At 46.3% G+C, this 21,315-nt stretch overlaps 1 protein-coding gene, 1 long non-coding RNA gene and 1 other non-coding gene across 6 annotated transcripts in view; 2 read left to right on the top strand and 1 right to left on the bottom strand.

Annotated features, from left to right (window-relative positions):
• Window positions 1-3,439: 3,439 nt before the first annotated feature.
• On the top strand, window positions 3,440-3,512 carry Trnam-cau. The gene has a single exon. It is a non-coding gene; the product is annotated as a tRNA-Met (tRNA).
• Window positions 3,446-9,764, top strand: LOC116081445. The gene is made up of 2 exons (XR_004114898.1): window positions 3,446-3,726; window positions 9,590-9,764. It is a non-coding gene; the product is annotated as an uncharacterized LOC116081445 (long non-coding RNA).
• The window catches only part of Tbc1d31 (TBC1 domain family member 31), a 57,039-nt gene continuing 45,120 nt past the window's right edge, over window positions 9,397-21,315 (bottom strand). For 3 of the 4 annotated variants that reach the window (XM_031358009.1, XM_031358010.1, XM_031358011.1), the window contains 6 exons: window positions 20,406-20,498; window positions 17,974-18,114; window positions 16,624-16,818; window positions 15,003-15,123; window positions 11,449-11,544; window positions 9,397-9,733 (listed from right to left, as the gene is read on the bottom strand). In XM_031358009.1, the coding sequence (XP_031213869.1) occupies window positions 9,600-9,733; window positions 11,449-11,544; window positions 15,003-15,123; window positions 16,624-16,818; window positions 17,974-18,114; window positions 20,406-20,498 (780 nt within the window). In that variant the 3' untranslated portion in view covers window positions 9,397-9,599. Of the gene's footprint in view, window positions 9,734-11,448; window positions 11,545-15,002; window positions 15,124-16,623; window positions 16,819-17,973; window positions 18,115-18,360; window positions 18,580-20,405; window positions 20,499-21,315 lie in introns of those variants that run through there. The other variant, XM_031358012.1, reaches the window with a different exon arrangement.

The following is a 21,315-nucleotide window of genomic DNA, read 5'->3' as shown; positions in this document are numbered from 1 at the left end:
AAAACCATGAAAACAAGCATGAGGCCGTGAAAACAAAGCAATCAAGCAAACATGACCCTGAATCATGGTGAATGTTACAGTCAGAGAGAGGGCAGGGCCTGTGAGAACCCAGCAAAGAGTAACTCCACTGAGCTCAAGGGCAGATGCCTTAGGAGTGCCAAGTGGGGGTGGGGGGATGTCTGCCTGTGGGGTGAGGCTGTGACGGGCCCTGCAGGTCCACGAGGATGTGGCTCCTCTCATGGGAGCCATGTGGAACCATGAGGCTTTGGCAGGATATGGTCAAAGTCACTGTTAACATTAGTAATGGCCACTCTAGTCACGAGGCGCCTACAGAGCTCCTTGGGGACATCTGGCCAACAGCAGGAGTAAGGCTGCTTCTTTCTTGGATGCTGCCAATGACAACAGGCTGCCTCCTCCTATCTGGCTGTCCATTCATCAAGCTGAAGCCAAGCGGGGAGGATTATAACCTTCTGATGCCCTGGACACAGGGCAGAGGACCGTCTGGCTGTTTCCCTCAGGGCCCATCTGAACGGTCTGCCTTCTCACCCCTCATCTCCATGTCTCTGCTCTCTCTATTGCCTAGAGCAGACAGGCAGGTTGCAAACCCCAGCTGTAAGAGGTCAGCCTGGGGACCTTTCTGTATCTCAGAGGATGACAGCACAGTGTCCACCCCCGAGGGCCTCCTTCTCTCTTTCTCAGTTCTCAACTCTCCTCTGTTTCTTCTTAGTTTAAAGCAGAGGTCACAGGGAAGGAGAAGGAGGTGAGAGTCCTAGTGTGCTGAAGTTTGGAGCCAACTCCTCTGACCTTGCTCCAGCTGAGCAGCCACTGCTGGGAACCGTATGAGGAGAGAGCGGGCAGAGGCCAGGCCAGAGGTGGCTCTTTAGCTAGGCACGATCCCTGTCAAACAGATGGAGACAATGAGCTGAGGGTGTGAGAGAAGTACAGAGATAGGGAGGTGTTAAAAGTTTCAATAATTCATACCAGTTTCTGGGCTTGGCCCTTGGGTAAATGGAAAATTGTCCTTGGGGTGAGAGGACAGGAATGAACCTTTTCTTCTTTTAATCTGACCACAAGTTCCTCAGTCTTCCACTATCCAACACATCAATACATATACACAGGAGCATCCACGCTTCTGCTGTGTTTGTTACTAACAAAACGTAGAGCTTCTGGAATTAAAAGACCTTCCTGTGACACCTAGAGCCACCATCGTGGATAGCATGAATAATGAAACATATTCTCTCACTGACTTGGATGTTGAATGGCCATATTGGATGAAAGTGTCTACGGGACTTGGTTCTTCTCAGGCCCCCTTATTGGATAGATGACTGTCTTCCTCCTGCACCCTCATAGGGTGCTCCCTCCGAGTGTGCTAAGGTCCTCATAGACACTCAAGGCAGTTATAAAGACCAAGGGAGAGGCACATGTGTTACCAGGTATGATCGATATTCTTGATAGTTAAGTTGACTACAGCTGGAATTAACTAAAACTCAAGCGGCTATTGTGGTGGTTAGAATAGGTTTGAATAGTCTATAAGTGGCCCCTATAGACTCAAGTGTTTGAGTGCTTGGCCTTTAGGGAATGGTGCTATTATTAGGAGGTGTGGCCTTGTTGGAGTAGGTGTGGCTTTGTTAAAGGAACTATGTCACTAGTTGGGAACCTGGAGCACACTGGCCTGCAGCCAGATCAACCGGTTGGAGAGTGTCCCTTCCAGGCAGCTCAACTGGTCTGAGAGTCTCTTTCTAAGCATTGCTTCCTTCCTGCTTCTATATGCAGGAAAGAGAGGGGGATGGGATGAAGCTGGTCAGTTTCAGGAACTTCCTGGGGCCACTGAGTTGCTTCCTGAGCTTAAGGAGCTTCTTTGTAGAATGGAGTTCTTACACATCAAATGACAGCTCAATACATTCAAACACGCAGTATGTGTCAAATGAGAATCCATTCTGTGTGTTGTGAGTAGAACACACAGTGGAAGCCTGTACAGTCATCTACACTGTGGGGCGTCAGTTGTGCTGAGTGCTTCAGGTTGCTTTGCACAGAGAATAAAAGAGCCCCATGTTGGAGACAGTGGCCAAGAAAATAAACGGTTTCATTGGGAGGAGGAGTCAGAAAGGAGGTAGATGGGAAAAGAAGTAGCAAGTTTCAGAGGGTGTGACCTTTGACCTGACTGTTGAAGGAAGAAATCCCTGTAACAAAGCCACCTGAGAATAGAGAGGTCAGGTGGAGGCAGCAGCCTGTGCGCAGGTGGCAGTGGGAAAGGCCTATTCCTACAGTTCCAGAAGGAACACTTTGTCAGCCTGTGGGGCTGAGAAATGGCTCATTCACTTCCAGCCAAGCCTGTAGTCCTTTGGGATGCAGGACACTATCCACCTTGTATTTTAGACTCAATGCACACAAAGCCGGAGGCTCAGTCTGGAGCTCCCCTGAGGGGTGCACTTGCTGGGGGAGCCAGGAAGCTGGGCATGTGTTTATGTACACAGAGGCTTCCTTCTGTCTTTAGGAAGTGGGACCCTGTTTTAGTTACTGTCCTATTGCTATGAGAAGACACCTTAACCAAGGCAACGCATAAAGGAAAGCATTTAACGGAGTGGGGGGGTGGGGGAGGGGGGCATCTTACAGTTTCAGATTAGTCCATGACTACCCTGGTGGAGAACATGGTAGCAGGCAGCCTCTAGTAAGAGAAGCAGCTGAGAGTTCTCTTATCTGTAAATGGGGGTGGAGATTGTGAGACTGGGCCTGGTGTGGACCCCTCCTCTAACAAGTCCACACCTCCCAATTTTTCCTAAACAGTACACTAGTGGGGACCAAGGATTCAAGCCTACGGGGACCATTCTCATCCAAGCGGCCACAGACCCATATTTAAAAGATCCAGACGCTTTATTGAGCAGCGCGTTTGCTTCTCGAACAATGCAGCTCAACTGGAGAGTCCCAGCAGGTGCTTGTATTGTTAGCCTTCTAGAGCTGTGCCTCCCTGAGCTCCTGGGGACATCCGGAGGAAGCCTTGAGAAGCTGCAACGAGGAGTAGTGGCAGAAAGTGTGCACGTGTACTAGCATGCTCGTAAATTATTACCGGAGGCTCCTTCGGCTCAGTTACGCCGGGTTAAGTGACGGTGAGAACCCAGCATCCGAAACGGGGCCAGGAACACAGTAGGTGCCCAATAAATGTTTCATAGCATCGCGAGCCTGTAAACTATACAAAAGCAAGCTCACAACAGTCTCTCTCTCCCATGCTCTGCCTCACCAGGACAACTTTAGCAAGCAACACATTGTGTCTGTTGATGGACAGAGGGACAGGAGAATAAAGACAAAGCGAGTGCAGGTAGGCTGGTCCCAGAATCGCCAGGAACTCGAGTTCTGGAGACGCTAACTAAACCCAAGCCTCTGAGCATGCGCACTGGGCTTTCCACCAGGGTCTTGGGAATCAGGCCGGAAGCTGCTCATAGGTGCCTCGTTAGCGCAGTAGGTAGCGCGTCAGTCTCATAATCTGAAGGTCGTGAGTTCGATCCTCACACGGGGCACAATACTTTTGGCCGTTCCGAGTCTTAATTTCTTGCCAGAAGCAAATTTTACTCAGTCGAGGAGCGCTCGCAACGCGGAGATTGTCTTGCGTTGGCTAGGCGTGGAATGGCTGCCGTGTCGTGACCTGGACCTTGTAAACTGGTCATCATTGGGGTCGCGGACCATCCCGGAGACGGAGGCGAAACTTTTCTGCTGGGTTCAGGGAGCGGTGAGGTGCGAGGGGCGTGGATCCGGGAGGAAGGCGATGGGGACCTACCTAGGCGCGCGAGGTCCCTAGGGGACAATCCTGCAGGCAGCAGCCGTGCGACCACAGGTCAAATAACAAGTCACGTGGGGATGTGTCGGCTATCACCCACCCCCCACCTTCCCAGCTGCTATCCTCCCGGGTAACAGCCTTTCTTCAGAGCGTCCTGGGGCAGTGTGGAGAGTCAGTCATTTTCTGGCGTGTGTTTACTTGAGTGGCTGATTCGGGTACAGACAGGGACAGGTGGCCCTCTCCACCTGGGATCTACTTCCCTGAAAACTCTCTGGATCACCACCAGCCCCCACTTTGGGTGGTAGTCCGCAGTCAAGCCAGTGCGTCGGCTAGGAGTCCCTGTAACGCTTGGCTTTTCTTCTCCTTCGTACACATCATTCCATAGTTTCCTAGGAGCAGGCTTAGAGAACACTTAGCAAGCGAACACGTGGCTCTACCACAAGGTCCTTCATTAAGGACAGCCTGTCTTCCCTTCAACCCTGAGGTTTGGGGTCTGGAATACAGGAATGAGCATAAATGGAAACCGAGCTTCTGGTCAATTGTGTGACTCTGGGCCATTGGGTCTGGAGTCTTTCCTCTTACATACACCATTTTGTTGTTTTGATTTTGGAGACAGGATTTCTCTATGTAGCTCTGGAACTCTCTCTGTAGACCAGGCTGGTCCCCAACTCATCGAGTGAGCCACCATTTTAGTAATCTGCCTGTCTCCTTCCTTCTTAGAAACAAATTAACATCCGAAGAGCCCTGCCTATGATTGCCTGACTGAACCTTGCTGTCCACCGATGACCTGGGAATTGAAAAGCCCAGTGGATCCCTGCTGTCAGACTGCAGGGTCTGACACACATAGGTGTGGCATTTCTTACTGTATGCCAGCAGAGCCACTGTGGAGATTCTCAGTTTCATGACCCCTCCCTTTCGGCCTGAGAAATTTTACGAGAGCCTGGATTTATAAGTATATAAATAAATATACAAATAAGATTTATTGAGAAGAAACCACGAATTTTTAATTTTAAGTTGAAAAATAACTTGATTGTGTTTGGGGAATTTGAAAGATCAAGGGCTGCTTATAATAAGAATGCTGTGAATGTCCACCACGCAGTGGGCCTGAGGTTTGTCAGCTTATCTTAGGAAGTCTGAGTGGGCGGGGAGTGTTTTATTCTAAAACCAGACTTTAACACCAATTCTGGTTATCCATATAATTTAACCATTTATTAAAGATAAAAGCAAGTCAGCACACCAATAAGCTGAAAGTGCCTATATTTAATTTTACACGATGAGTTAAGTCTTGGCTGAGTATTTGACACTGTAACCTGTAGAGAGTCTTGCCCCTTCTTCCGAGCTGACAGGTACTGTGTTGGGTATGGTAGTGGGTGCAGTCCTCACAGCCCTTGGCAGGTGGGGGCAGGGAGGGGTAGTTCACAGTTATTCTCAGCCTCACAGCAAGTTTGAGGCAAGCCTGCCTATGTCTCAAGAGAGCAGGCACACAACCTACCTCACAAAATTGATGATACTTTGATTTTATAATTACCAATGTTAAGAACACTGCTTTGCATAAATATGTACATTCTGGGCTATTGCAGAAGTTGTTGAAAATTCTGACCTGATCTCCAGCCAAAATTTGCTTAGTGATTTTTTTTTTTTGAAACTCAAACAGTAATTTTGACCCTGCTAGCTAGATCCCAAACAGACTACCATTGAGCCATAGCTGCAGTTCAAACAGCAATTTAAAAAACCAAACACTTTAACATGATACAATCTAAAAAATACCCTAATTTGATACTTACAAGCTGAGGACTGATGGTAGGGATATAGTAAATGTGTTTCTGTAATTAACTCATTATTTTTCTATAAGGACAAGAAACTTAGCATGTGCCAGGCGGTGGTGGCGCACGCCTTTAATCCCAGGGCTTGGAAAGCAGAGGCAGGCAGATTTCTGAGTTCGAACCAGCCTGGTCTACAGAGTGAGTTCCAGGACAAAAAACCCAAAACACCCAAAACAAAAACAAAAACCAACCAACCAAACAAAAAAGAAACTCAGTATGTACAGCAAAAACCTTGGGGTTTATAACATACACCAATCTTGAATCAGAGCCGAGATGTTCTCAGTAGTGGATATTGGTGTGGGGTAACATAATGGGGTGACCACATCGGGGGACCATTAGAAACACTTATGCACAGACAAACCAAGGCTGGTGGGCGGTACTCTAAGTGCACCTGCTAGCTGAGATTTGGAGCACATGTGTGTTCAGAACAGAGGCTGTGGTGGTGCTGTGTGATGCAACCTTGGTAAGCAGCAGAATCATTATGTATTTGATATTGAACTAAGTTTTGTTTGTTGTGTGTTCAGAAACCTCTTATTGCTGCCAAAGTTTCCTGACTCCCGCATTCAGTGGCAGGACTCCATATAGGGTCATGACCTGCAGTTTAGGAGCTGGGATCTACTTCATGCTGGACAAAATTGCTGGGAGCTTAGTTTTACCAAACAGAGGCCAATATTGGGTAGACTTGTCAATTAACCTCAAAGTTATAGAGCCTCTTCCAGCTTGAGCATACTGATACTGTGTCCCTCTGATCCCTGCTTGGCAGCAGGGCCCTGAGGCCCTCTTTACTTATGTGAAGCTGTCACCTTAGCTACGCATCTCTGCTTGCTTTTGTTTCTGTTTCAAGGCCCCACAGCAAAGTAAGCGTGTGTGTGTGTGTGTGTGTGTGTGTGTGTGTGTGTGTGTGTGTGTGTGTGATGTTCAGGGTCCTGGGGAGAGTGCAGCTGCATCCTCATGCATGCTACTTCACTGCGGGATCAACACAAGCTGGGCAGGTTCCAGATCTCAGCTAGTAGATCTCAGCTAGCCTTGGTTTGTCTATGCCTATGGGTCCTTTCCCATGGTCTGCAGATATGGTCATTCCACCCTGAATCTTTGTGCATGCTTAGTTGTCAGCTTGGAACAGTGTGGGTTGCAGATACTATGACACAATTCCCTGCTGCCTGCGGATGTAGACTAGCTCTGGCAGAAAGGTAACCCTGTCTTGGTGTACTCTCCTTGGGTTTTCAGTACCCAAGCATGTATATTTGTATACCGTCCCTACCCCCCGAGTCATGCTGGAGTGTAGCCAGATGTGGACTCAGCTGAAGCTCAATAATAAGTAGTTTGTGCCAGAGAGTTTCACAAACAGAGCAACTATGCAGAGGTTGTTCACATACTCAAGCGTGCCCCTGAGAAACTCTTTGGATGCAGCCAGAACATGAAACATTTTAGTAAAGTTCAATGTTTATTCAATCGCAGAGAGTTCACATTCTTTTTTTAAAAGTAAACAAAAGACAAACAAAACCAACCTGGGTAAGACTGTGGATGCAGTGTTACGAAGCAGGAAGAGATAACTGGAAATGCACTTTATATATTTAATTAAACATGAGAACCTTTGAGATGGTAACTGAGAGCATGTGGCTATTTAGCTCAGAAAACAAGAGAATGCAATAGAAAACTGCAGAGAGAATCTCTTGTGCAATGTATGGAAGTATCACCTGTCAGTAAAATGCTGTCAGACAGGAAATAGGGAGGTGGGAGTTGTGGTGCAGAGATTTCTGGGATTGAGTCAGGTATGGGAAGGATTTGCTCAAACTCTGAAGAATATGGTTGCACGAAACTGAAGGAGAGGTAACCAGGTACTTCACTAGACTAATTTAAATGGAATAATTGAGTTATAAGCTAGCAGAAAGAAGCTAAAACTACTGGCCAAGGCAACTATTCATAAATAATTCAGTCTCAGAGTTGTTATTTCTGGAACTTGTGCGAGTGTGGAAAAATCCAAGGTTACAGAAAACCATCTTCATTTGGGCAAGAGTACTCTTGCATGCCTTCTGCTATAAGGATGAGAACTTTAAAGAAATAAGGCATTACAGTTCTATGTCCAAAGCCACACACACACTCACATGCATGAGTACATACACACTCACATGCACGAGCACACACACATACACACACACACAAAGGTAATTAGGGTAGGTCTAAATTCCAGCCAGAAAGGACCTAAAAGGGATGGAGAGATGACCCAGCACTTACGAGCACTTACTCTTGCAGAGGACCTGGGTTTGGTTCACAGCACTCATATGACAGCTCACAACCACTTGCCTTTTTTTTTTTTTTTTTTTTTTTTTTTTTTTTTTTTTTTTTTAATTTTTATGTTTTGGTTTTTCAAGACAGGGTTTCTCTCTGTGTAGCCCTGGCTGTCCTGGAACTTCTTATTCCATGGGATTTGAGCACCCTTTTCTGACTTCTCTGGGCTCCTGCATGCATGTAGTGCGTACAAACTTACACAGGCACACATATACACACAGATAAATCCTTTTAAAGGACTTAAGAGATGACATTTGCAATACACAGCTAATTGTGGCCAGTGGAACCACAATGTTTTAGAACTTGAGTGCTTTTAGGCCTGCAGGCTCCTTTCCTCAAGTACTTACCACCTTCTTCATTCTATGTCCTCCATTTCTATGGCAAAATACCATCAAAGGCCTCTACTGTAATTGCTGGAAAGGTCCAGGCTGGAGAAGTACCCCTGAGAAACCAATGTTTGCACACAGACAGGTGGCATCTTATTGTTATGATTCTTTGTGAATAATGGAGAGCATTTTCCAGATGTGTTTGGTTTACCGTAAGATTTTTACTTAGTGACCCCAGAATACAGAATTACCGCAAAGCACCACACATCTATTATATAGTAAGCACTGGGCTGGGAACTTCAGATACATGTTGAATCTTCACAGGTCCCTCAGAGATGAAAGGGAGGCCCAGGTAGCAACAGAGGTATAGAGGCAGCCAACTCCTGGCTGCTGTCAGTAGAGGGCGGGAGAATCGGGGAGAAGCTGAGCCAGAGCCAGTGCTGTGGTGGGTGTTGTCACAGCAAGAGGCCCAACAGTCCGGAAGCACAGAGCGCAAGTCTACCATTCCAGCAGTCCCACTACTGCAGTTTCAAATCACATGTGTATTTGCTTACGGTGGGCACGTGAGTTTGTGGCCATGAGTGGACAGCCTGTGGGCCAGACTGGGAACTGAGGTCATCAGGCGTGGGCCTGCCCCTGTACTTACTCACCAGCTTCCTTGACTTGAGTCCTTTTTTTTTTAAAAAAAAAAAAAAATTTATTTAGCAGGGCAGTGGTGGTGCACGCCTTTAATCCCAGAACTTGAAAGGCAGAGGCAGAGGCAGGTGAATTTCTGAGTTCGAGGCCAGCCTGGTCTACAGAGTGAGTTCCAGGACAGCCAGGGATACACAGAGAAACCCTGTCTCAAAAAACCAAAAACCAAAAACCAAAAAAAAAAAAAAAAAAAAAAAAAAAAAAAAAAGATAATAATAATACTTATTATTATATGTAAGTACACTGTAGCTGTCTTCAGACACCCCAGAAGAGGGCATCAGATCTCATTACAGACAGTTGTAAGCCACCATGTGGTTGTGGGGATTTGAACTCAGGACCTTCGGAAGAGCAGTCAGTGCTCTTAAACGCTGAGCCATCTCTCCAGCCCAACTTGAGTCCTCTTGTTTATTTCTCCATTTGTCTTTAAAATAAAACCCATTTCACCAGCTGAAGTCTGTCCTAGTCTTTGTAAGCAAAGAAGACAGCTCAGCTTTGATAGTTTCCAAAAATTTTTATTGTGAAAGATTCCAGAAGCCCTTTACAAGCCAAAGCATTATAATTCAATAGAAAACATAATTTTATAGACATATTTCTCTATACAAAAGGCTGATCTTTATAAAAAAATTAGAATAAATAATTGAAAAAAATCAGTGCCATTGATTTAAAAAAGGTATCTCTGACTGTTTCAGGGTGAAATGCCTATGTCACCAAAAGACGAGGGGGCCCACAGCTACTCCGAGCCCGGGCTGCGAGTCTCCTGCGAAGATTTCGCACGCTCTTGAGAAGATCGTGTTCTGTGGAGTTCCATTCTATTGGTTTATTTCTTGAAAAAACTGGAAAATAAAATTTATAGTTATTAGTGGCTGAATTGTCTGATATACTAATTTAGTATTTACCTTCAGTGTAAATGTTAGTCTAATCAATAACAAAACCAACAAATTAAAAAACAAATTTCTTGAACAAAAAGCCCACCATACTACCTAGCCCTTTGTGGTTTCATTTCCCAGTTAAAGGGGTTTTTTTGTTGTTGTTGTTGTAATTGCTATTGTTGAACTGAATGTCAGCATAGAGCTCACACTCTTGGGCTGAACACGCACGGTATGTAGAAATTAGGTACAAAGCTTGGCGGGGAAGCTGAACTCTTTGGGATGGCACACATCCTGCCATGATGCTCAATGGAAAGGAGGACAGACAAACTCCAGGTCAGGAGCTATACCCCACAACCATGTTCCCCAATACAGGACCATTGCAGTGCAGAGATCGCTCCATCCTGATGGAGGGGCTGGGAACACTGGGAGGAGGGAGTGCCCCTACACATTTAAATAGCTTCAGCTTCAGAAAATGAGTTTCTGAGTTGCGTCCCCCAGAGCAGGAAGCCATTACGCTTTCATTTGCTGCCAAATAACCTGAGCTTGGCTGGTTCCACCCTATCCCTCTGAAGTGCAGATTACCTGGGTGTGCACAGCTGCAGATGTGCATGTGTGTGGGGTCCCCAGTGCAAGCTGGAGGCGCAAGGACACTCCAGCTGCTTGAGGAAGACAGTAAACCTTCTATCAAAAAAAAACTAAGTTTGAAGAAAGGACAAGGTTTAATTACTCTTCTGGCAAAGAACTTACAGATGATCACAACAGGACTCAGCAAAGGTATTTCACATGATACTGGAATTTCATGATTTGCCATTAGTCATAATTCTCATAAAGCCTGTCTTCTGGGGATCTTGTATAAAAGGTTGTTCTTCTAAGAGAGCTCAAAAGGCCTCTCAAAAAATCAAATTTTGCCTTATCTAGACAACAGCTTTACTGGAAAGCTAGTTAAAAGTCTAACAGGTTTTCTTGTCCTCTCCTTATTAGGTTTTAAAAATTACATATATATGTATATATGTGTATGTATGTATATATGCACAGACACACACACAGACACACACAGACACACACAGACACACACACACACGGTGGGGCTTTTTTTTTTGTGTGTGTGATAACCACAGGCCCCACACTGAGTCTTATCACCAGCCCTTCATACTGAGCATCACTAGGCTGCTCATGCTAGCCTGATCTGTCTCTGTCTTCTTAGCCTCCCTCGTAGCTGGGATTACAGGCCTGAATCTACAGTTACCCACCAGCTCCTTTTCTGAGTTTCTGACTCTACTGGGATATGATTAGTTCCTTAAGGGCCAACTCATGATCTTAGCCCTATCCTGCCCTGCTCTGGGTCACAAGTCAAGTGATCCCTAGATTACAGGTCACCTAGCCAGCCCTTCACAGCCACCAGTCAACCTTCTGACCTCTCTCAGGTGGGTGGGGGTGGGTAGTCAGTGTCTAAGTCTGCTATTTGGGGGCCATAGAAACGGAGTCACGTGACTCGTGTGAGGCTGTTCCCCATCCTGTCCCCAGCAGAGCTGCAAAGCTCCCACTGCTCCACTCTAGACTTCCTATTGCCAGTGTCCTGTGAAACAGACCATGTGCTCTATCTCCCCTTAGTCTCTACTCGGCTTAAATGGTGTGAAATGTAAAACAACAGACAGAGTCTTCCTCATTTATCAACTTACTGTGTGTTGAGGGATCCTTGTCAGCAACATCGTTTAATCGTGAGGTTTGAGGCAGATGGGCTGAGTCCATGTGTTGCCTTTGCAACCAAGGCATTTCTGCTCATAAAGGAGAGACAAAGGCTGTGTGAAAGTGAGCGTAAACCCTTCACTACTGACAGACAGTGCTCGGTAACTCACACTTGCATGGATGGTTACCATCACGCTCTTGTTCTGAGAAGAACACTGCTGCCACTCAGCAGACGGCGGAGATACAGTGTCAGGACAGAGAGCTGCACAGAAGCTCTGCTAATGGCCTCTAAAGAACATCTTCAGCTAAAACAAAGGCCATGAAATAGCTAAGACATAGACACCAGGGACCAGAAGCATGGCTTGGTGGGAGAACACTTGCCCAGCACACACAAGGTCCTGATTCCTTTCCCTGCAAAAGAAGATGTCAGGGGGTGATCCCAAAAACCAAATGAAGAGATTATGGAATGTCATTGAAAGCAGTGTGCATGCGTCAGAGGCAGTAGGGTGGGCTGAGTGGGGCTACCACGGCACAGCCAGCCAATCAGAAGCAGGAACCCCAATCACAGTAATGAACACAGCAGCAAAACCCAGGAGCCCTTCTGTTCATTAACAGCACCCCTCACCATGAAAATCACACAGGGCTGATGAGAAGCTTAGCAGGTCAAGGCATTTGCTGCCAAATACGACTACTAGAGTCAATCCTCGGGACAATGTAGTGGATGGAGAGAACCGTTATCACCATACACCCAGTACAAAATGAAACACACAGACAAAAGCATCAACAAAACCGTGCTCACCTTTAGCTGTTTCCCCCAACCCTGACCCCCCACTGCCCCATGTATGCTAACAAGGCCTTCTGGAATCTGTCTCACCTGTATCACCACCATCACCACCACCAAAAAGCTTGACATGGGGAGGTATGGAGCCATGTGACAAGCTGGCCAACCTCCAAATGTGCCAGTGTAGGGGACGACACCACTGCCATGCAGCAGATGAGCCACAAGCCAGGCTCTGGCTCCTCTTAGCCCTTCCTACCCATCTTTCCGAGCTGAGATCTGTCTGCCCCTGCCTCTCACTATGCTTTCCTGCTCAGCCAAGCACTAGCCTTCTGCCTACAGCAGTGTCTCAAGCACTGGCTGAGCAGACTCGTCTGTGTAGCAGGCTGGCCACTGCTTCAGCCCTGCTCCCCTCAGTCAGTTACTGCATCCACCACGTCAGCTTTGCATGTGTGGGTTTAAAGCAATCTGCAATTTATTGAAAGAAGCTCCCCATAACAGACCTGAATGTTTAAAGAACAAAGAGGAAGTGCCTATGCTTTCTGTCCTGCAGCCTGATGCTAAGCATGTCCTTTAAAGCTTCAGAGGTGACTTCTTTTTTATGTGTGAGTGCACACGGGTATGTGATGTATAAGCACATGTATCGGTGTGCATATGGGAGACAGTCACTGATGTCAGGTGTCTGCTGCCCACTTTCTATACTGAGGCTCTTACTGCAACCCAGACATTGCCCAATTCAGCTAGTCCAACTGGTCAGCTTGCTCCAGGGATCCAGGGAGAGCTGGGATTACAAACAGTCTTCCATGCTCTCCTGACACTTAGCTGGATGGTGGGGAATTCCAGTTTTCATAGTGGCTCAGAGAATACCTGAACCATCTCCCTACCCTTAACCGTTTATTTTTAAAAACTAATACTTATTTAACAAGTTCATATCGCATATACCACAAACTATAAAAGGAACCAACAGTGCACACCAGCTCCCTTGCTTCTCTGACTCCTGAGCACTGGCAGGAAGAAAAGACAATCTGTCCTGGTGCTTCCCTAGGCTGTGTCATGCAGCTGGTTGAATAGCCAGTTAACAGTTTGGGGCCCCACTCCTTGTCCCAAGTGTAGCTTCTGTCTTCTAAGCCTCCCTGTTCTTCCTTCAATGTGTAGAAATTTGAACCCTGGCCTAGTGGTTCCATCTGGCAACTGTGTTTTCCATCTGTTATCAAATGATTTACTCTTATTCTGTGGTGGGGAGAGTGTGCGCACAGGCTGAGTGAGAGGGGGCAGCATGGCTTTCAGGAGCTGCTTCTCCTTCCACTGTGAGTTCTGAGCATTACTCAGGCCATCAGGCACACGTGGATAATACTTTTCCCGCTTGCGCCATCTTGGTGGCTCCCGCTGTCTTTAACCTCCGAGGAACTGTTCTATTAATATGTACTTTATGTATCATATCCTTCCTTTTATTGAAGACAGATTTTCATGTAATGTAGGCTGGCCTGGAACTTCTGATGCTCTTGCCTCTATCTCCCAAGTGCTGGGATTATAGTAATGTGCCACCACATTTGGCCAGTTCATCTTTTTAAAGTGAGTAATCTGACGTTATTGATACATCAAAAGTTATTATAATCATCACTACTAATTTTGAAACATTTAGCGGTCGTTTCCCCAGCACTTTCTGGTGACTACTCTTTCTACAAATGCGCAAGTGTGCATAAAGCTCTTCACAACCGGACAGAAGGTTTTCAAGGTCAACTGTGCTAAGGTACACAACGCTCTATTTATAGCAGAAGATGGTTTCCCTGTATGGCCACGGTCATTCTCTCTCCCCTCGTGTCACTACGCAGCTCAGCCCGACTTGAACCTCACGCCACCCTCGGCTTCCTGAGTGCTCGCATTACAGGTACAGACTACCACCCAAGCCTGAACATATACTCTGACTTTATACTATCAGCAGATGAACTGAGGGAAGTATGTACCAGGGAAGCTGTTGTTAACTGTAAAGAGACAGGCAGTAGGAAATGCAGTAAAGAAAACTTCTCCATGCCTGTACACTGTTTTAGAATGTTAAATTACAATTTTCATCTAAAATTATACTTGTCTGTCTGTCTGTCTGTCTTATTTTGTGTACGTGTATGCACATGTGTGCCACACTGCACATATGGAGGTCTGAAGATGACTCAGGGAGTGAGTTCCTCTTCCATCATATGGATCCTGGGAATTTGACACAGGCTGCCAGGCAGGGCACCAGGGACCTTTACCAGTTGACTTATCTCAACCAGCCCAACAGAATTTTTACTTTTCAGTTGAATGGTTGCAAGCCTTCTTTCTCTAAGTTAGGTACTGTGCTGCTGAACACACTGTTGTTCTGGAGCCAATTATTTGGGAAAGTATAGATCCTTACTAAAATGAGGATAGTTCTTAGGGAACAAAGTAGATTCCAGATTAAGAGAGCACCAAAGACCAGTCACCTGGACTAAGACAGTCCTGTGCGGCGCTAGGTCCCTTTGTTTACAGCCTGTGAGGTCTGTGCTGGGGCTGCGCTTGGGTTTCTCATATGCAAGGCAAGCTCTCTATTGCTAAACTCTGTCCCCAGCTCAGGGGTGTTTTCTCAACAGGAACTCTATATACATCAGTTCTATGTCTACAACCTACTGCCCATCCCTTGTACCCCTCACTGCCCCCCAAGCATAATTTGAATGAAAGTGACAGAGAGAGCTGTAGCGTTTCCCGTGGTAACAGCATGTAAAGGAGTCTGACACAGCGCAGGCCCTGTCCACTCACCTTCATGTTCCAGAGCTGCACTCGTCTCCTGCCTTAAAAACCACTTTCTAGAAGCATCTGAAAGGGCAGAGGCTTTCTTTTCTGATTGTAAATGGAATTCTTTCTCTTCGGCTTCCTTCCACTGTACACACGTGGGGCAAAAAGACCGTTAGAAACTGCAAACAGACTACGTGGGCAGAGCAGCTCCTCCATTTACCTCTGCCTCTCTCTTCATAGGATGAAATACATAGGCCCTGTGTGGTGCTGTGGATTTGGGGTGCCTGTGGTCACGTAAGAACTCAGGGTAGAGGCGCATGAAGCGTGAAGCTGAGTCTCGACTCTGCCAGGCAAGCAGCGATTGCTTCACAGGGTCAGGACTTCTCAGACTCAGCGGTGGGAATTTGTCTCTATGTAATGTGAATGCTGTGCCTTGGTTACAAAGACTAGAAAAGTCTTTGCTCGCCTCTGGGACACACAGCAATCATAAAAGGTTAGTGATTCCTATTGGGCCCAGCCTCCCCCTAAAAAATGAGAAAGTTCATCTTAAAATGAGCTCAGAGGATGACTAAGTAGTGAACCTAGAACACCAGAAATGCCAGACAGAAACACAGACTCATTCTGTGATTAAAATGCCAATTCATTAAATATAAACTTTCAAAATCTCAAAATCCGAGGTCAAAGGACAGTAGAGATCATGTCCCCTCCACTCATCAGAGCACAGTCTCCCGCTTTCCCAAGACCATATAACAGTAGAGGCAGCTTTAGAACTCAGGACGCTGGACACAATGGACTGTGCAGGAGACACTCATGCAAGGACTCTCAGTCCACCTCAAGCCATTATTTTACCTCAAGTAAATTTCAGCAAAGTTTCCAGTCTGTTGACACAGTGCCAGCAATCCTAGTCTTGAAGGGAGGGCTCCGGCCCTACAGTGTTCCTATAGCTAACGATGTCAGTATTTTGGGTGCCACTCTGTACCTCAACCTTCTTTCCTATCTTTGAATAAAGGGCTATAAGACAGGTTCCCTCACTGGGGTGAGGTAGAGGAAAGTGAACCTGGGAAAGGGCCGTGAGGTGCTAGCTTCCAGGAGTTAACTGACGATAACTACCTAAAGCCCGGATCTCCCAGGGCACTTTCCTAGGGCTCCAGAGTGGTTGGGGTCAGCTAGAAGATACACAGCTGACTCCAGCACCACTGAGTGAGTGACAGGGTAACAAAGGTCATGCAGTAGGGCACAGAGTGGGAAGGCACGCATCAGGACAGCCACAACCCCAACGGCGGTCTGCCGTTGTAGGGTCTGCCTACTACTGGCTACGGGCCTACCATTTAAATTCTCTTTACGTGTTTAAGTAATACAGCAGTAATATAGCATCAAATAGCAAGAATAAACCCAGAAGTCACTAAGCTGATTCATAACAATATAACAACGTATCTGCAATATAAGACATCAGATCATTTGTAAGTAGTGTTTGGATTAGACAATGTTCTTGAAATAGCATTATATTCTAATCACTTAATAGGTCAGGGGCATAACTCAGTGGTAGAGTGCCTCCCTGTTCTGTAAGGCCCTGGGTCCAGTCTCTAGCCAGCTCCGGAAAAGGTCAGCTTAACACACTAGCCAGAAGCCTGTAAGCTTCCCTTACCTTCTTAGCCTCCTCCTCCATCATCGCATTTAACACTTGGACTTCTTTTTGTCTGTTCTTGCGGAGGAGAGTGGCGACTTCGTAGTAGCCCTCGCTGCGCTGTCGATCCTCACACTTCTGCTTATGTAAAGTCTGAATCTGCCAGTCGGCATTCAGGCAGGCTTGCTCAGCTTTTGCCAAATTGTCCTCCATTACCTAAGAAAAAGTACATTTCAGAGAGATGTGGGCATCCACCTACTGTATCCAAGAATCTGCTTAGCCTGGGTGGTGTGGTACAGTCACCATGGTGTTTAAACAAACTGATTCCCAGGCCACACCACAAACCAATCAAACCTGGTAGGGCAGCCGGTATTTTTTAAAAGCTTTTAGAGCTGACTGTAGTGTGTGTGTGGTGAGGGGCAGGGGAGAGGTTACAAGTTCAAAGCCAGTTCAAGCTTAGGCGGTAACCGAACCCACTCTTCACAACAGCAACACTAAGCTCCTGAAGTGGCTCTGTGTCCCAGCCAACACTGATGACTTTCAGGTTAGAGAAAAGGCAAGACTCAACAACTTCTGGTTTTAACACCCTGAGAGGCAGTTAGAAAGAAAAGCCCTTTTCAGATGTACAGAAACTTGGGAAGATAAACAAAACAGTATGGTATTTTGGAGGAGTCAGCTAAGAGACGGGTGCCCCATCAGTCCTAATTTTTAGAACGGTGCCAGCCTGTGACACACCCACTTAACATTATGTTAAAGGGACAGAACAGAAAGTTCTTTCTGAATGTCTCTTGTCCCATCTCAATCCACTTCAGGTGGCACTTCTGAAAGGGCAATTCAGAAGAAATGCAGAAAATAACTGGAAATATTTTCTTAAGGCCTCAGCGATATACAGTATCCTCAAATCTGCCGTAACCCCTCATTTCACACCAGTGTTTCCAATCCTGAGTTACTGGGTAAGATGCCTTGGAAATTCCTGTACACCTAGCAGGGCCCAGAGTTCTGCAACTTTTGTGCTGCCCGGGACAATTCCAGAGAACTCAGGACTGAACAATGTGGACTTCATTTAGTTCTCCTATGCTTTCTTCTATGTCTCACTGTCCTCTCACAGGGCATGTAAGATGCACATCACCAACACGGTCAGCACCATGAACACAAAGCCCTGGGACATCTAAGCACCCAGATTAACAAACAAATAAACGAGTCACTGCAACTTCAAACACTCTCACATGTGTGCGCTCAGAAGTCCAGCTCTCAGCTCACACACACCGCGTGAGCCGGCTTCGGCAGACTCACCCTCTGAGCCCTTCTGCTCCCCCTCTGGCTGTTTTCTAGAAGCTTCTGGAACATGTGCTCCGGCTTCGGCAGACTCACCCTCTGAGCCCTTCTGCTCCCCCTCTGGCTGTTTTCTAGAAGCTTCTGGAACATGTGCTCTTCGAGAGCCACTTTCCGCCTATGGGCATCTGTATCCTCTCGAATTTCCTTTGCAATAGCCTCTTGACTTGTTGTAAGATCCTGTGGAACACAAAAGGACTTTGCTTTGTTCAGGCCCCAAGGAAAACTGTAACTTTCTCATTGTAAAAGTAAAAAAGGAAACAGGGGTGACTTTGCTGACAACTTCAGGGTCCCTGAGAAGTTACTGTATAAAACACAGAGAATGGCAAGCACGCTCAGAATCAACTTCTGAATTCTGGGAGGTAACAGAAGGTGTGTAGCAAGCGTGCTGTGGAACATCTCAAGAAGAAGGCATCCATTCCTACCTCACCCACACGCTCCACATCAGCCTTGGCAGCACGCCCTGTGCAAGGTGTGAGGCAAGGTCTGAGTGTGCAGACCTGAGGCGTCCCACGCTCTCTCTCTGGCTGTCAGTGAGATTTCACACAATCAGAAAGTGAAGTTGAAACTGGGACTGCAGGCTGCCTTGCTGAACGCTCAGCAAAGACCCAAAGCTCTTGGATCACACAGCATTTCATGACTCAGCTATGGAAAGGAATAAAGCACCAAGTCATGCTACGGCATGGATGAACCTAGGAAACATTAGGCTAAGTGAAAGAAGCCATTCTCAGAAGACACTGTATATATGTTACGCGTATAGATGTCCAGGATAGGCAAATCCATAGACTGGGGCAGTAGTTGCCAGGGGTAGGCAATGGTATGGTAGCTGGGGCATGGGGAAAGCAAACAAACTTCGTGCTGACCTACGGTAAAGAGGCAGAACACAAACTGTGCGGCAGCTGACTCACCGCAGCTCTGCTTTAGTTCAGGGCTGGGGCTGAACCCAGGGCCTGTGTGTTCTATCAAGTGCTCCACCACTACACAGAGCCCCAGCAGCTATTTCTTTTTAAGATCTATTTTACAGTGTGCGTGTGTGTGAGGTGCAGGTGTCCTCAGGTGTTCTATAATTGGAGTTCCAGGTAGTTGTGAGCCACCTGATATCTGGCATGGCTGCTGGGAGCTACATCCTGGTCCTCTGCAGGGCAGCACGTGCTCTCGACCACTAAGCTTACTCAGTGTTAAAGCTATACAATGAAAATCCTGTTCCCAGGATTTCTTTCTTTAAAACATTTTTATTTTATGTGTATGAGCATTCTGCTTGCATGTATGTGTGTGAACCATGTGTATACAATGCCTGTGGAGGCCAGAAGAGGGGGTTGGAGCCCCTAGAGCTGGGGTTAGAGACGGTAGCAAAATCATGTGGATGCACTTAACCACTGTGCCAGTGATCAAGCCCTAGGACTTACCTGTTGATTTGGAGATTTTTTTTTTAAATTATTACTTTTCTAATGACCTATAAACAGCTTAACTACTTTTGTAATTAGCTAAAAATATTTTTCAACTACATGCAGAAAAGGTACATATATAAAGATGTTTATTGCTAAAAATTATAAATCATTTACATTTAAGATTCATTATTTTTATTTATGTGTTTAGGTGTTTTGGCTGCATGTATTCAAGTACACCACAAGTGTACACACAGAGCCTGCAGAGCCAGAAGAGGCACTAGATTACCCATCATTCTTCCACTCTGGAACAGGAGGCACCGATGGTTTTTAGGTGCTGTGCATGTGCTGGGAACGGGATCCGTGTCCTCTGAAGAACAGTCAGGCCTCTCAGCGGCTCCGCTGTCTCTCCAGTGTGAACATTAACGTTTAGATTCGGCATGGCTCAAGAGCAGCTGCTGCAGATGCTAGCTATGAAGACCCACAGCCACTCAGAAAGAGAATGGCAGAGTGCTCTTGAGTAACAAAATGTTTTCTCAAATAAAAACTTGCGTTAACAGCTCTTTTCAATGATAAAATATATACCCTAGCTATACGTTTGCTGACAATTCTAATTTAAAGCATCTCCCATTTCTTGCTTTGTGTTCCTTCAATCCCAAGAGTTCAGGGACTCTCCCTTATATGACCACTCAGCATGAAGCTCTTCAGATTTAGGAGGGTTCTGGATTCCGAGCACTGTGCAGGTGGAAAAGTGCCCGACATGAGAGATTTCGGACTCAGGTCTTCAGATGGGGTTTTTTTTTCAATCACTGTCACACAAGCACAAGGAAGCTTAGTAAACAGCAAGAGAGAGATTAAAAACTTAGGCTCAATCTGGTACCTCGGAAATGTGGCCACACTGTTGGAGAACCAGGAGTCTAAGCAGTACACATACGCATTCTGCCATTTGTTAAGTTACACAATATTCTGTGTAAAGGCTAAACAGAACAAATACTATAAACCACAAGGGGGTCCAGCCTTGTCCACAAGTCAGTCCAGGGGCTGACGGGCAGCGCTTTCCTCCCTTCAGAGAGAGCTGCTTTCTACCTTCTCATAAAGCCGTTTTTGAGCTTCGAGTTCCAGCTGCCTCATTTCCAGGTCTTTGGCTGTGGCAGCAATCTCTTGATCTCTCATTTGGACCTATGGGCGAAGCACAAACTGTCAAGGCCCTGAATACCTCACAGCACAATTTTCAACAGGTCCAGTGATTTTGGAACCTGACACCCACTAAGAGCACTACAAACACAACAAGCAGGAACTGGGTGGGAAACTGACTGGCAACAGGACAGTGCTCTCTTGGAATCCAGGGCTAAGCTAGGTTAAGCTTATGGTTTTTAAACAGCAAGCACAACCTCCATATGCCCATGGAGACAGACTGAAGAGCAGGTGGCAGCTCTTCCCCATTACAGTAACCAGCTTCCAGCTACAGAAAACCAGGCAACTGACAGTTGGGCTGGAGACAAACAATGTTTAATCTTATTAAAATAACATGTTTAATTAAAAACTAAGCTTCTGAATTTCTTATACATTTTGAAGAATTTCTTATACATTCTTATACATAGTGAAGTTTCCTATGAGCTGTCTGATCGTCATTCTGTTCTGTGTGGACAGTGTTTAATTTAACTGGAGCTACCTGTCCCCAAGTGTAATATTACTTGGGGGGGGGTCTCATTTCTGTAAGACACGGGTTGGGTGGATGTTTTTAGGGGTGAGAATAAAATAAACGATGTGTATCTGGAAAACAAAACTACAATCAATCAACTTATCCATCCCCATCGATTCGTCCAGCAAACACTTAAGGACTGCCTCACTGTCTTAGTCACTAAGGAGTATTTACACTGTTGACAGACAGCACACTAGGGAACACTGGTAAGGGTGGAGGCCATAAAGTGAGGACACTGTGGGGTGCACACTCACGTTCAAGGGGTAAGATAAACAGTATGTAACTGATCTTGAG

Source organism: Mastomys coucha, unplaced genomic scaffold (genome assembly GCF_008632895.1).
Source record: "Mastomys coucha isolate ucsf_1 unplaced genomic scaffold, UCSF_Mcou_1 pScaffold7, whole genome shotgun sequence".
In the NCBI taxonomy this organism is placed as follows: Eukaryota; Metazoa; Chordata; class Mammalia; order Rodentia; family Muridae; genus Mastomys; species Mastomys coucha.
This window is presented reverse-complemented; position numbering and strand designations above follow the sequence as displayed.